The sequence below is a fragment of the Lineus longissimus genome, chromosome 9 (genome assembly GCF_910592395.1).
Source record: "Lineus longissimus chromosome 9, tnLinLong1.2, whole genome shotgun sequence".
In the NCBI taxonomy this organism is placed as follows: domain Eukaryota; kingdom Metazoa; phylum Nemertea; class Pilidiophora; order Heteronemertea; family Lineidae; genus Lineus; species Lineus longissimus.
In genome coordinates this window covers 5,378,812-5,395,239 of record NC_088316.1, presented here as the reverse complement: position 1 = coordinate 5,395,239, position 16,428 = coordinate 5,378,812, and the positions used below count along the sequence as shown (strand labels likewise).

Sequence of the window (16,428 nt, the reverse complement as noted above, 5' to 3'; positions counted from 1 at the left end):
CACCCTCACTATAAAATTAAAGTACATAGAGGAATACAATTTACAAAAAGTATTTTTTATGAAAACTACAAACTACAAAATACAAAATACAAAATACAAAATACAAAATACAAAATACAAAATACAAAATACAAAATATAAAATATAAAATACAAAATACAAAATACACAAAATACAAAATACAAACTGGAACTATGCCTTCTAAAGCATACAAAGTAGAACAGTAATATTTTTACTATCCATTATAAATGAACCTCATCCACTTCATCATCATCAACCAAAACTTTAAGCGAGCTATATAATTTCATACCTTGCTTCATAAATTTGGCCAGCCTAACAATGGTGCCTCTATTTTCGTTGTTTAATAGTTCACCCATTTTAACTATATTTGGCCTTCTTCGGTAATACAAAGGGATAAATTGAACTCAAAGACTGTCAAGTACAGAACATTCAAAAAGAAAGTGAAACTCATCACCCTTTACTGTTAGGTTACATTTTTTGCATAATCTTTGTGGAGCTGGATTACCATAATTCTTTCTATCATGTACTGGTATTTTGGGAGATCCAATTCTGAAGTGCAGTAGATCATACTTGAGACACTCGGGAAGAAACTTCAAGTAATTCTCATAGGTCAATGACTTTTTAAAAAGCCGGTAATAATTATTGTCAAATTCATTATCATTTGTGATTTTTTCAAACCATGATTGCTGAAACTGATCACTCAGGATGCCTTTAACCTTTTTTCCAATATTTCTTTGCATATTCTGGTTCAACCAAACACCATTAAGGCCACAGCCTTGAAGTACCTCCTTCACCTCTGCTAGCCAGGGTGAAGTAAATCTGTCATTCACATCCAACATCCTTAGAACGTTAGACAAAGGCGACTGCCATCTGTTGATCATTCAGATAACAGAGTGCTTATATATATAAAGGTGAGATATACTGACTGCATCTGAATCTAACTCTGAATCTGAATCCGAATGCTCAATGTCTGAAAGGCAAATGGCAGGTGTAATTCATGGCCTTCCCTTTATACTGTGTTGGGTAATCTCCCTGATAAATCTGTGTTCTTGAAGCCTTAAGTCCTTTTTGAGGGCCCTTAATTTCACTTGATATTTTTTTATAAGGCTTGTGGCCTTAACCTACAGACATCATTTAATGTTTTCGGCTTAGATCAATTTAAAGCCTACCCCATTGTTAAAATTGTTTGAAACTTTTAGTAATACCACTAGGGCACATGTAATTGCACATCCCTCAGTTTTTGTCACAAATGCATCAGTATCTTGGGTGCTCGGGCTATTAAACGACTTAGACCTCGTTTGGGTCAAACATAAGTTTTATTCGTTTCGATCACAAATAAGTTTTATAATGCTGTAAGCTGAATCGCCGGTGGTCATATTTAAATGCTGGTGTGTAGACTGATATACAAATACTATGAATACCAAGTTTTAGCATATTTGCATGCATAACAACTGCACTACGGCATTGTGTATTTCCATTTTTGAGCAACCAGTAAATACGATTAACAAGAATAGGTACCCATTTTAATATGATATGCATGAAGTCGTGTCGATTTTTTGCAAGGAGTGAATAATTTGTGCAAAAATTTCCCCAAAAATGGGTTAATATGATAAATCAGTGGACACCTCTGTATTAGTAATACACTATAAGGGATAGTAGTGTTTTTTTGTCCCAATAGGTCATTTTATGCAATTTGCCCCCTGTAACTGGGACACTATTAAGGACAGCCAATGTCAGTCCCAAGAGTGTTCTTAAGGCCGAAGTTACATAGACCTCATTCGTTCATTTACCACGAGTCACTTTCCGGGTTTTTCTTTCATTCCTCGGTGAATGCACGCCGCAAGGCCGTGCATTCACAGGGGAAAGAAAGCAAAAGGGGCAAATGAGTCCTGGGAAATGAACGAATGAGGTCTATGTAACTTCGGCCTAATAGGGAAGTTCTACTGTATTGAAATCGTTTCAAATTGTCTAATCTAACACTTTTATCCTTTCAGATTTAAAGGCTGAATTTACCATGTGGAAAAAGACAATCCAATTATGGTGTGATTGTTGGAGAAATAAAGAGAAGAGGCAAATAATTGGTCTTAGCTGGATGACCCAGGACGATTGAAAAACAGCTAATCATTATGTATACAACCATGTCATTTGTTCTAACTGGATTCTTTGTCTGTCACAAAGAAAGCAGCATTGAATCTCGTTTGTGCAGAGGAGAATGGTCAACTATCCTAAATACAACCAAAATTTCACCTCTGTAACCAAGAAAATTCTCTCTCAAGAATATACCTTTTGCTCAGTAATCATAATGGGACCGCAAAAAGAAGCGACAAGAGCAAAATGTGATCAGCTATCGAGTCGATCACATCATTTGTTCTAACTGGATTCTCTGTCTGTTACAAACAAAGCAGCATTGGCTCCCGTTGGTGCAGAGGATGTGGGTCTTTCATCGTAAATGCAGTCGAGGAAGTCTTGTCAAACACCCCATAGGGATAATAATGTCTTCATAGAGTTGAGTGTTGATAATGCAGGATGATCTGAGAAATGTAGTGATGGACGATGGAAACCGACCAAACCATTTTCTAAGCAGATCGAAGGATGTCGCTCTTTGCCAACACAGTTCCTCAACATTAGGCCCTGAATCTGTCACAGGCACGTAAAGATATCCCAAATCAGAGTCAACAGATCAATCATAAATCATCAAAACATACAGAAAACACACGTAAAACCTGAACTTGAAAGAGTGAAATGTGTAAAGTTGTAAGGTTGTGTGTATCATCAAGTATGTATAAAGACCACATATCGGTACTCTAATTTTATCTTGGCCTGATCTATCACTATGATTTTGATATCTTGACGTACCCTTGCCACATCCGAGGCCTGCTGCTCCACGCACCGTGGACAATCCACAATAGTTATGAAACCACACAAGGCATCCACTACCAAACGTCACAGAATTTAGTGATAGATGAAACATTGCAGCATGTAGTGATAGTGGGATGCATTATTTTGTATCCTAGGAATTTGTAGCAAATATCCCTAATAAAAATAAATAAATCATATCCAGCTATGATTGAGTGTTGTGTTTAGTAACTTACTATTCATGAGGTTGATCTTTCATCAAGCATCATACAATTTTATTCAGAATCGGAGGCAAACTTGTCTTTACAATGGACAAAAAGACTTGGTTTCAGAGGAACAACCGACTTTCAAATCCTAGAGAGCACCCAGCAGTTTGATTTTGCTCACTTTAATCCCTTTCATCAAGAGAAAGTCTGCTCAATGAACCAATTCAGAGGAGACCGATCGACAGTCGCATCTTCCAATGCAGGACTGGCTTCAGTCCATCCCCTTCTCTCATTCATCCTAATCTTCTGATTGTGACAGACAACCATACAGAGAAGACGAAATGACTGCCTCGCCTTTCAACTTGGCAAGTTAAGACTTGCTGTATTCCCTTTCCATCATCGCAACACATATTGTCTGTTTGGGTGTGACAGACCAGCTCTGTCCTTACCCTGTCACAATCGGGACACGTTGATGGAATTCGTCTTTCATACGGTATTGCCATCTATAGCACAAGAGACAAACTAAGCTAATAGCGTGAACGATTGGAAATGTCATGGGAGTACAGAGACAAACTAAGCGGATAGTTTAAGGCTCTGTGATGTGCGAAAGAAATGATAGCACTCCCAAGAATGTCCTCGTGTTAAAGGGAGACTATAGTCAGCCAGTTCGATTCAGCTCAAAATCAGTCCCTGCTACAATCAGAAAGGTTCTTCTGGTTGTGGCGGCAGTGTCTAAAACCAGCTACCACCAACCCACCTACCCACCTACCCACCTACCACTTTTTCCAGGTCGGGAAAACCGATGACGCTCAAGGATAGCAAGGTGTTTGCATGCCACACGATGGCACGGCAGTACGTTGCTGCAGAAAGCACAGGCAATGTGCCGAATCGTATCTGTGGTGAATAGCAACAGCATAATCTGATTGATTATAAAAGGTGTCGATATAAAATGATCAGTCATATACGGTCACCGTGGACGTAAGAGATCAATTAAGCCAATCAATCAATTGACACCCCAGGGCAGGGGTTCAGAAAAGGTTTTCTCTCTTTTTACTTGATTCAGTATTCACTTGTACGATCAACAAACACATTGCACTGTCCCGAATCAACAATATCACAAAATAGTTCTCACAAACGGCTGAGCCCCCAAAAGATGTAGCCCCTTACACAGATGGCCACTCCGAGTTCCAAGTGAGAGTTTTCACATTGACGGGACGTACACTACAGAATATGGTTCAAACAGTTTATTGCGATCGACATCTTATATACACGTGTTCCTCAGACCGGTCAGCATGGCACTTCCTACAAACAGTCACAGCCTCATAATATACTAACGTGTTATATAATAATGAGAGTACACGAAAAGAGGGCTAACCCTTAGTAGGCCCTCTTAATACCCGGAAAGCTAAATATAAACTATGTACATTTCGAGCCGATTACATATGACACTGTTATCGCAGCCAATAGAAACACTTCAAATACCGGTACCATAACTTGACCACACTGTCAAAAAATTCCAGTGAGATAACGAAAGCTATCCACCCCTGTGTACAAATAGTAGGTATCAAAAAATCATAAAGTCATACGCAATGGAAATGTGACGGCTAACAAAGGGAAGCTTGTCATTCTGGCTCAAAATCAGTCCATATGGCATGCCCCAAACTTGCAGCATCAAAGAGCATCGATATTCGACTTCCCCATTTGCAGAATTGGCTAAAAAGAGGGCAATTTTCAAGAAATCTCAAGTCATGAATGAGTTAACAGTTTGGTGGTGTCATGGGGGGGGGGGGGGCTGATAGTGCAAACTTGGACGCGCTCTGTAATTACCAATGACCTGTAGGCCTGTACTGGATGTCCAAGAGGCCGGTGTGGCGGGGATAGTAGTCCTAGGGCTGATAGTCCGTGTAACAATAGCCCGCATTGCTAAATGTTTTGGTTAGGGTTAGCGGTACAATAGATCATGCTGCTTAATTGGTCAAATACAATGCTACCGGACTATGACTCCAGGGGGACTATATCCGCTGTCACACCGGTCAAAGAAGGTTTCTCAGCCTGGAATACACAGCATACTGCCACGCCATCTCGCGGCATCTCATTGGTCCTTGTGAACGTCATCGGTTTTCCCACCTGGAAAAAAGTGATAGGTGGGTAGGTGGTTTTAGACAATGGGTGATATGAATAAAGAGTAGCAAATGCTTTTATCTAAAACTCCATGTACATTTACACCAGGCCTTTCTATACAAAATTGAAGTAAAAGCATTTGCTAGTCTTTTTTCATATCACCCAATGCCTCTGGGTGTGCACAGAGATTACCAACATACTGTCAGTCACAGTTTTCAACTTGGCAAGTATTCTTTGATGGTCTGTGCACCGCTGCTTTTGATACCTTGGGTAGCGCTGTTTGATATCTTTGATACTCTGCATAATTCATCATTGATAGCAACGCTATTGCAGCTTTGATAACCTGGGCATCACATGCCACATCTGACATCCATGTCAAGAAAGTGTTGGAGCTAACATAGGCGACTGAGGGAAACATTCTACTGCCGCTCTACATCATTGATCGTTATTGGAGACAATAATCGTACCTGTGCATGGATGTCACAATCAGGACACATTGAGAAAATTCGTGTTTCATACGGTATTGCCATCTATAGCCCAAGAGATGAACTAAGCTAGTAGTGTCCGGCATGAAAGGCTATAAAACCTAGCCAACATTCAGGGATCCGACACGTACCACTTCCAGGAAAGGGATGGTAGATACCCGTTCGCTACGGTACAAATTAGGAAATAATCGTGTTCGTTTCTTCCAGGCTAAATTCAAATATACCTTCCTTCTTGACTAGGTAAGGACTGGTGTTCACGAGCTGATTTAAAGAAGAGTTATTATTCCATGAAGGGCTTCGCGTTCTGGTTGGTGTTTTCTTAAAGGGGGCTATAGACAGGAGCAGAGGGGCTAATTTGGCCATCTTCAGGTGACTAATATACACAGTAAGGGCCCTGGGTCTTGTCAGATTCAGCACTAAATATATTGCTCGTACAAGCATGAATCATTTCGACGCACTGTGAGCTGTGACTGCGACTTCGTGTAACTTTATCTTGCCTACCTAGCCGCTGCCTATATTGTCCCTTCAAGCAGTTTGTCTGAAAATGAGGCCGGTTAGCTCTTGCGATTTCGTTTTCATTTCGATTTACAAAGGCAAAACACACAGTCTGCTGTCTATCAGGATATTTCGTAGTCGAAAAAAGATTTCTAAAAATGATTACCATTTTGATTGCCATCGAACTTAAAGGTTCCATAATCAGCTAGACTCTCGGGGGCAGTCCATTTCGTCTCCTGGTCGCATCTTCTTATGGCAAAAGGACAATACCAATTCATTGCGTCCGGAGTGTATAATAAGTCAGAAGAAGTTTCGGTTTCTTTATTGAGGGCAACCGGTCGGAGAGATATTTTCCGAAGTTACAGGAGCAACCTTGAAAAATCTAATCATTTCCTATCAAGTAAAAAGCATATGATATGCTTTATTCACATGAAGACAAGCATTTCCTCCATTTCGAAGCAAACTCTAGAGGCTAAAAAGCGTTTGATTTGACTTGTAGCAAAGACTTAACTTTCCGAGCATTTGCTACAGTTTTAGTCATACAAATACAAGCAAATGCTTCAAAATCGTTAGAGAAAGCAAATGCTAGTTTTTATTCATATGGCCCAATGGCCTGAAATTGCGTCTTTAATCTCGCCAGTGCGTAGAACCTTATCATCCATAAGACAACAGCTCCCAGCACATCTGACCCAAGAGTTATAATCAGTCACAACGTAAACTACCACAGCCGTGGAAATATGCTTGAAGTTGATTTAATATTTCAGTTAATATATTCTAAAGTTGAAAACGTCCCTGGGGTAAAAGACGGTCTTCCAGGTTACAGATTTTCCTGGACTTGATTGTAGTGTAAGGTAAGACTGTACAATCTTCTCTGGCATCGACTCTTGTCCCCGCCTCATGGGACCAACGATCGAGGTCAGGAAACTAACAGACATCAGATGGACACTATTACTCTAATTGCCTCCATTAGGATATCAGCACAGATAATAGTTAGGAAAATCTTCTATTCTCTGGTGGCCACGCAAGACGCACTTTGCGGACAATTTCGTTCTGTTGAGACGGTCACTAATCGACTGAATGGTTGTGACAACGTCTCTCGGGAACTTCGCTCTCCTAGAGGCAGGTTTCGCAAACGACGAAGGTCTGTCGTGTCATCAAGCCATGTGCTAATTCATTTACGCGGCACTCGTAAATCATCTGCTGTACTAATTAGTACGAGGAATCGGGGAAATTTTCCAAAAAAGTCGTCAATAAAGTACGTTCACATACTTCGTTTTTCGTTGTTCGTAGCTCGATCTCCGTAAGGGCTGCGAAACCTGCCAAATGTGCGCGAACCGAAAACCAGCCAAAGAATATTCAGACCATCCTTAGAAGAGAGCAACCTCAGAGTGTACTGCTTGTGGAGCTTCGTCCCAATACTAGCTAGATGCATACGCTGTCAACCGTCTAGTGAGCTGATTAAACAATTCGAGAATTGGACAGTCCACGAGGTCTCCGAAGATTGACGGACACCGAAAAAAAATCGCTACATGACGTCTCACTTTACGCTGTAGACGTTAGTCCAGGCCTGAATCCCAGAAGAGGCCGAGAAATGCAATTTCATTGCACCCATGGTATAAAAAATGACAAAAAAGAGTTTAATCAGAAGTAACGGATTCTCCTTACAATAAGTGTTTTGTTAAAAATTTAATATTTTGACACGTTTACTTTTTAGAAAATTGAAGCTCGTTTGAATAAAGATGAATGTTGGGGTGGGTATTAAGTAAGTCTGCGACAAATCGCTAACACCAGTACAGATAATAATCACCTCCAACAAAAAAATCTAAAGCATTGGGCCATTTAAAAAACAAAAAGTCAAAATGTTAAATAAGTTAAGACCCTAGCGTGAAATGTCCTCTTCAGAACACAAACATCATGAAAATGATTAGTTTTTCTTTGAATGTCATTTCTGCATTTTTTTTTCGACAACCACAAGGGTGTTTTCGACTATGAAAAATACAATACTGTGGTCTTAGTCAATACTAGAATAGTTTCTGATGTCACTCTTGCAACAGTTTGATTGTCTGGAGTACTTTTTCCGGAACGAGGTGATTTATTCATAAAAATTATTTTCTTTCGTCAAGTTTTTAAGTTGTTTTCTTGATATTGAAACTAATAAGAAAATGGTATTTGATTAAGGTTCTAAACACTTCTTAATGATCGATTCCTCTTCAGCGGGAAACCGCCGTAGATTGCCGCTGCCGCAAAGATAGCCGAAAATGCCAAAAATAGCAAACTTGGGTGGCAAACTGCTACTGGAATATATATAAATCCTTTTAAGATATGCGAGTGGAGGATTTGGAACTTTTGAATTTGAAAGCTGCTCAGCTTGTTGCAGTTAGTTGCAACGAATCGAGTTACAATTCAGTATTGTTTTTGTTCGTGTTGTTTTCCAGACCAAACCGGTCTCAAAATGAGCGATTAAATGCAATTAATCGAGTTGCAATAAATCATTCTGCATTATGCGGCCGGTTGTGCGATGTCACTGATTTCAATCGTTGAAACTCGTTGATGAATCGCAATTAGAACGTACATTGAGCGATGCAATGCGATTATTTGAGTTGCAAAGCATTGGTTCCGTTTGCGATAGGTTTACAGAATTGCAAATCGATTCATTGCAACTGACTGCAACTAGTTAAGATGTTCTCGAGTTCAAACGAATCGCTCAGTGTGCGGCGACCATACCAGAGTGTGATCAGCGGACGATCACGTCATGATAATACCTGACATTTATATAGTGATTACGCCGAAACCGTTTCGTTAAGTAAGCCCAGCCTCGTTTCCGTAAGTCGTCTCCCCGACTTACAAAGCCGTCCCCCGAGATAATAAAAATGACGGCAAAATGAAAGAAAAAATGTTTTATTGAAGAAAAAACTATTTCTTCTTTTTTTGTTTTTGTAAGTCGTCCCCCCCCCGACTTAATTAATAAATCGTCCCGCCCAGAAGAGTGATATATTCAGGTATATTGATTCACTTAGTGTGATGTTACCATGACAGGGAGCAGGGTATCTTACGATAAAATTGCTCCAAATCTCCTTTATCAATATGTCCATGTGGCATTTAAATTCATAGTTTGGTAAGCCATGCATCTTTTGTCCTAGACCGGTCTGGCCCGACCCACCACAAAAAGGACGGGAGTTGACCTCGAATTGTCAACAACTTTATCACGTTAATTATTTCCACGTGACGCCTGGCGTCACAGACCACAATACGCACAGTGATTGGCCGATTCGAAAATAACAATGACATAGGGTTCATGTATGCACCTAATGAACGTCTGGTCATCCCTAAAAATAGCGCTATCTGGCCATTCTCCAAACAGCTAGCCTGAAAAACAGCTCCGCACACGGGCGTATAACATTGCCTGCACAGGAGCTGCGTAATAGGATAGATTGCATACAGTTGGTATTCTTGGCCTTTATCGAGGTCCCAGTAGGTTCGATGTACAGCGTATAGAAGCCATTTTCAATGGGCTAGTCCCTGTCCATAAACACTACTATACAGGTAACACTGATATCTCTTACGATAAATTGTGTGTGATAAATTGCCCGGTTATCCGAATGTTGGATTTGTCGCCACCGGATGTCGAATGCCTCTCGGCATCGACGAGTCTGAGCAACCAATCATTCTGTCTATGTCGTTCTACATTCCTGCTAGTTGCTGGAAGCGACTGACCGAAATATAATTTTCTGGATGTGACAATGTCTGCCTCAACAGAACTCGCACTTTCCATCCAAATTTACGGTCCTGGCTCTGATGTTCGCATTGAAGTCCATTCGTAAATGTTATGTCCGCATCGTTTTGGGCTCTGGTGGGCAAACTACTGGTTGGATTTCAGGTTTTTATCGGTCTTCATGCACCTCAAAACCAAACAGGATTTTTTAAATTTTAGTAAGCCTGGTAATGAAATAGAAAATTGGGTATGCTTTTGTGCACCTTAACGTAGTGCATTTTGAATTCGGATATTTTCTCCTCTGTACGGTTTATTTCTCGACCAATATGGATGAATTGCTCGGGTCATTTTTTTATCAATCTACTCGTGTGCCAAGAATGAATGAGAGATATCCAGAAACAAAATATGACCTATCCAGGGGATCTTCGAAATGACCATTGGACTTCACTACAGAATTGTTTTATTTCTGCATCGAGAATGCTGAACCTCTAAAATCCTGTTTGGCTTTGAGGCAAGGATCAATAAACACCTGGTTCATCATGTCTCAATTATTATCTTGTTTGCCCTGACCACCCTAACTCAGAGTCTACTGGTTGTTGTGACACTATCAGTCTCAATAGTCTCCGTGCTGATAATAGAATCACAATGCTGACTCTGTGTGCTGCCTTTATCCATTTCAGAATCTTTTCGTCTGAAGAACATGATTCTGAAAAGGGACTTCAGATCGTTTCGAAATTTATGGCAACCGAGGCAGTACAAATAAAAGTTTATAGCTGGGTTTATGATGATGCAAGTTAGCGCTATCTCGTATAAAACGTGGCGTAACTCTCGTAAGAACGGGTCTGTGTCTTCAAGATGTGGCATGATCACATCCCAGAACAGGTGATCTAGCGTAAAAGGCGTGACGGCGATTGTGAACACCCAGGTCACCAACAGAAGCATGACCGTAATCTGCCTATCCTGGCACCGGCGGAACCGGCGCAGCGAATCACCCCGGACCGCATCCGAAATCCCGAGCTTCTTCGACTTTTTTCCACGTTTCGTGACGCTGTAGACAATCAAAACATTTAGGATGAGTAAGCTGAACAGAGGCGTGTAAAAGACTAAATACGACAGAATGTGTTGGAAGATTAGTTCGTAGGCTGGTGAAACAATAGTGTAATCGAAGGGACATTTGAATTTTAAGACGTTCGCGTGCGGATTTGCTATCCTGAGGAATTGCTGCGTGTTGAAGAGTGTAGCAACCACAGCCATTACGAGGATGCATTTTTTCGACCGCCGTGGCGTGCACGTTGTCACACTTTTTAGCGGGAATCTTACAGCTATGAACCGGTCCACTGTCATCATGACCAGTGTCCAGTGAGAATTTGACATGCTCAAATAAGCCACGAATATGAACTCCTTGCAGAATGCATCCCCATTTGCCCAAAACGTGTCAGGGGTCAGTTTCAGGAGATATCGCTGGAAGGCATACACCAGTAAAGTGAAAGAGTCAAAAAAAGTCAGAGCACGCATGTAAACACATGTGGACTGTTTGGCGTACTTCTTCTTTCTGAGCACAAGGAATGATAAAATATTCCCAATTATTCCAATAGATATTATTATTGGCGGAACTATCATATTCGTCGCAAATATAATTTCATCGAACAACTTTTGATGCTCTGGCGAAATCCCGCTTTCGGTGATGTTTACCGAAAATGGGCTGTTTGTGCCGCCATCTTGATCCAATATGGCCGTCGTATTATCGTCTGCTGCTGTCACATTGTCATCTTCCGTGACGAAACTGTGATACGAACCCATAGAAAAGTTCGATACTCCCGTTTTGGATCTGTGTGGTACACTCTGTGATGACAGAATCATTTTAGCAGACGATTTGCCCCATCTCATAAAATGATGACGTGACCTAAACTCCCGCTGTCGAGATCCTCCTAACGGCTACCTTGTGCAACTCACTGGGAAGGCATTTCGCTCAAGCTAAAAGATAAAAAGAAAGAAACTAAATGTTGTAGGTTGGTTTCAATATGCGATCCATATCAAAGCTTGAGTTATGCTGCATGCTTTTTCACAACTTGAAACACCAAAATGGTGTAGTGGGAACACCAATGCAAAATTTATGACTAAATAAAAGGAGGAAAGTGAGGTCTGTGTGATCGTGAAATTGGTTCACCAAGTGGAACCCGACTGTCGGCCTTGGCCCTTAGGGCAGGTCCCTTTGTCTAACTTGCCTTACTCTAGTCCGGTGAGGTACCGGTCAGATAGCTCGGGTAACGCTGAATGAGCTCTACTGAAAGGAGTCAGGGAGTCATGACCAGGGTTACAGTGTACACAGTATAGACAACCCTCAACTTGTCCTCCTTTTATTTAGTCATAAATGTTGGTGCTCCCACTGACCATGCACTGCGCCGCGAGTATGAACTTCTCTGGACACTGCGTAAGTTTCAACTCAAAGTATAGTGGTTTTTGAATGAAACACGAAAACTCTACGCTTGCGAGATATCATACACACCTGCACGAGCGACAGCGATGGTCATTGACATCATGCTAACTTTTTATCGTTGTGTGTACTGCGATGCCGTTTATGAATGAGTAATAGCCGATCAACTTCAGTTGGAAATAGATTGCATACAGATGCATGATGTCTTGACGTGGAACCTGAAAAGGCGAACATTCATGAGACCGAGGCTGTAGTAGGGAGCTATGCTTGTTTTGATTTGCCCATTGAAATGGCCATGGCGATTTAGCGGATCCTGCAGATTCTGCGGAACCTGCGGAATCTGGGCGGAATCAGCATAAAAACAGCACGAGAATATCGATATTATGATAAATATATCCTTATAATAAATATTTGTAATATTCCATAACTATTAAATTGTCTAAACCGCTAAGATTATCAAGCATTTCGGAAAAACCCCAACATGCATGAAAAAAATGTCTGCATTCTATTATCGATTTCCACATTGGCCGTGAGCTATGGTCTCGTTAGGGAGTTTTTCCCAAATGTACGCGATGATGACGTGCCCCATTAACAGGACGTAACATCTAATCTAAAATGCGTTTCCAAAGTGAATGCATGAGGACAACCCATTTTGTGTCGCATATCACTGGAAACGCCCGATTCCCCTGATTCTGCAGGATGTTAAATCGGGCATTTTATTTCTTTAAATAAATCATAAGCGTCGCATTTGCTCCTAGTTCTGTTCACCATCCCAAATGGCAATATTGCCAATTGGGCCGGACAATCACGAAAACCCCCAAATATTATACATTTCTTCCTGAATAATTCTTACAGAGACCATTCTAAGACAGTTGCTTACGCTACACAAAAATTAAAAAAAATCGAGGGTCAACCATTGAACTTTTGAGATATGTTGAATTTTGCACAAATCAGCGAAAAACGCACCAACTGGCACTGGACGGCATTTCAACACGGGGCCGACGCACATCCCAAGTTCAGTGTACACATACGTCGGCAACAACAGTATAAATGCGTAGTTTCTTGTTGGCCGCCTATTGAGTAGCGCTCTAGGTTTCAGAAACTCCAAAAAAACATGTCTGCCAAAAAAACTGCTGAATCAACACTGACATACTGTAAGGACCGAGAAATCAATGATTTTAGGAACTACGGTGGGGGGGGGGCGCATGAATAAAAAAAACCTCCCTAATGAGATCTATAACCCAGGCCGAGTTGGTAATAGGCCGAGTTGGCCCGTAATCGTGTAAGTCGTTCGCACCCGAAAAACACACGTCATTTACGCTCATTCGTTAACTTGTTAATATCGTGCAGAATACAATAGGGATGGACACTTTTTCCACGGGACATTTTAAACTTCTACACTGGCCTGGTTGACACGTCTCTCTTTATTTTACAACATCGCAAAATTGTGCACGATCAACATACGATTGCCTTGATGATCCATCATAAGTTAATATATTCAAGTCAAATGATGACTGATGATGTCCAGGACTCCCAGTTGACAAATCAGTTTAAACAGAGAATTTCCCACTCTCATGATAATAAATGAAAGATTTTTTTTCTAAAACGTCCACCCGAGTCAATCATCCCACTCTTGATGACAAAACAGCCAGCAAGATCATGCGATGACAGGTGACAAGCCCGAGATCCTGGCAACGATCCTTAAAACCAACCCAAGTCCCAGGAGGCGAAACGACTAATTTTTGGGTAGAGTGACTCTCAGACACTCTCTTGATTTAGCTTGATTACATTACATCACGGCAGCGGCTACCTTCAGCGCCACCACGTGGGGCTTAATAGTATTAGGCTAAGTTTGGGGGCGAAAAGGCTGGGGGCGAAAACGTCAGGGAGCGAAACAACCGGATACCCATAACATAGAAAATCCGCTGCAGACCAGATTCCGCAGAATCCGCAGGATCCGCTAAATCGCCATGGCCCATTGAAATAGACTCCGCTGTGCGATGTGTTGAATTTAACCTAATTTATAGCCTAGTTTCGATGGTCAGACTATCCCGCGCTATTTTTAGGGATTACCAGACGTTCACCAAGTGCATACCCTGTGTTATCGGTCAATCATTGTGTATGGTAACTTGTGCCGCCAGGCGAAACGGGAAAATAATCTTGATACTTGCAGCATCCTGAACCTCGTGGTATTATACTCGCAGTACAACTTGATAAGTTGTAAAAATCTTTGTGGTCAAGATGAACATGCAGTTGCATGTATTGTCTACGGCCCTGCTATCATTGAATGGAGAAGTGGACAGCAGCATCAGAAATGGTGATTGTCATTGTCCAGCGAAGTAGATAATCTTGTGGCAGAAAAGAATGATTGCTCATCTCGCGATTTCGCGATTTCTCATCTCGTGGTTTATAATAAGCCGATGGCGGGGCATTTTGACCACCATCCGAGAGTCCGAGCCACTTATTCACAACCGCGGCTCCTTCAGTTTTTGGACCCACCTTAATACGGTACCACTGCATATTTCTCTATTTCTCCAGATACACACCAAAAATCACAGTCGGTGTTTTTGCACCAATGCAGTTTTTCGCTCTGTAAAATTGTTTTCCAAAGACAACCACAGCAAATAATGGCTATTGAGGGCTATCACCCCGATTTCAGTTGGTCTTTCTTCCAATTGCTGGTAAGATACTTTATACAACCTGCAACGGGTAAAGGCATATGTCTGGGTAAGGAAAGTGTAGTGTTAGTGTTAACTCAACTGTTAGTGTTAGTATTACCCCAAGCTGAACAAAACAGGTGAATGGAGTAAACACTGGATTGACGCTAAGTACCAGTGTATCATAATGTCAGTGTTTCCATATTTCAGGGTTTCCCCTATTGTACAACAAATCGACCACTAACCGAACGACCTCCATTCCGCTTTTTCCAGGCCTGATCTAATTGTAGGTGAAGCACTCTTATACAACGGAAAACCTCACAGATATTTCATTGGCTTAACACTTTGGTTAACCCTCTTGCTACCGGATCTGTTCCAATGGTTCAACCTCCTGGGCCCGGGTCTGTTTTGGCAAATTACTAGAAAAATACATGTCATATCCCTTAATATTTAGCTCCTCTCCTGTAAGAGCTACAGCTTTGGAGTAATAGAAAAGTTTGTAGGCTGTTTCCTGTTCTTGAACATGTTAAAGATGGGCCAAACAAAGATTTTTTTTTTGGTGAATCATGCATTTTTCATTAAAAAACATGCAAATGTTGACATAATATGTATGAAAAAAAACGTTTTATTGTAATTTCATGAACAATAAATACGTCAAACATATTCACAAACATGTCCCTTGTACTTTCCTTCACTTTCAACAATGAAACTTCACGTTTTGGTGGATTTTCATAGTATTTCTTCAAGATTTGTGAGACTGCATTTGCGCTCGCCGATCGGCGAGTCGGGGAAATATCTTTGATAATATTGGGCGTATCGATTGGCGAGGTCGGTAGCAAGAAGGTTAACTCAAGCTGAGTTAATCCGCCACATGCTTGCAGCCATTATGCGCAGCCACTTGTAGTATCACACTAACGCTGATTTCAAATAATTATTTTCGCCAATGTTGCGAGGCAGTCAAGGGCATGGCTTGCGCATGCGAGTTTTAGCAGGCCTATGGTTTAAAGGCCATATATCAAGGTTTGAAAACATGCTTGATACTCATGAAATATGTTGAGGGTTAAAAAAACAAGATCCCAGACATTAAAAAAATTCTAATAATAAAGACATTATTTAGTTATTTCAATTTTCAATTTTAAACTATTTGAATTTCCCACCACACACAACTTTAGATTAGTTCCACATGTGGCCGCTAGGGATTTTTTGATGACGTAGATCAGGTCAGTCAGAACAAAGCAAGATGGCTACCGCATACAGTTCAGAGAGTGAGAGCAGTGAATTTGAGGATGTTTTGGTCGATACAGAAGGATATTTAAACGTTGAGCCGTACATGTTCGAGCCATTAATATCACTAGATCATAATGAGAGTGATCATTCGGACGAAAGTGATTAGAATTTGTGGTTAATCAATTTGCATGGCAGACCTGCCGATATAGCAAAG

General features: G+C 41.0%; 1 protein-coding gene and 1 long non-coding RNA gene across 2 annotated transcripts in view; one reads left to right on the top strand and one right to left on the bottom strand.

The window, feature by feature from the left end:
* Positions 1-3,077, top strand: part of LOC135493686 (uncharacterized) — a 38,994-nt gene extending 35,917 nt beyond the window's left edge. Inside the window, exon 3 of the long non-coding RNA XR_010448272.1 lies at positions 2,016-3,077. This is a non-coding gene — a long non-coding RNA (uncharacterized LOC135493686). The remainder of the gene's footprint in view (positions 1-2,015) is intronic.
* A 7,398-nt stretch (positions 3,078-10,475) lies between these two features.
* On the bottom strand, positions 10,476-11,696 carry LOC135493546 (FMRFamide peptide receptor frpr-18-like). Its single transcript, XM_064780947.1, has one exon. It carries the CDS (start codon positions 11,694-11,696, stop codon positions 10,476-10,478), a length of 1,221 nt encoding a protein of 406 aa, XP_064637017.1.
* Positions 11,697-16,428: the final 4,732 nt, after the last annotated feature.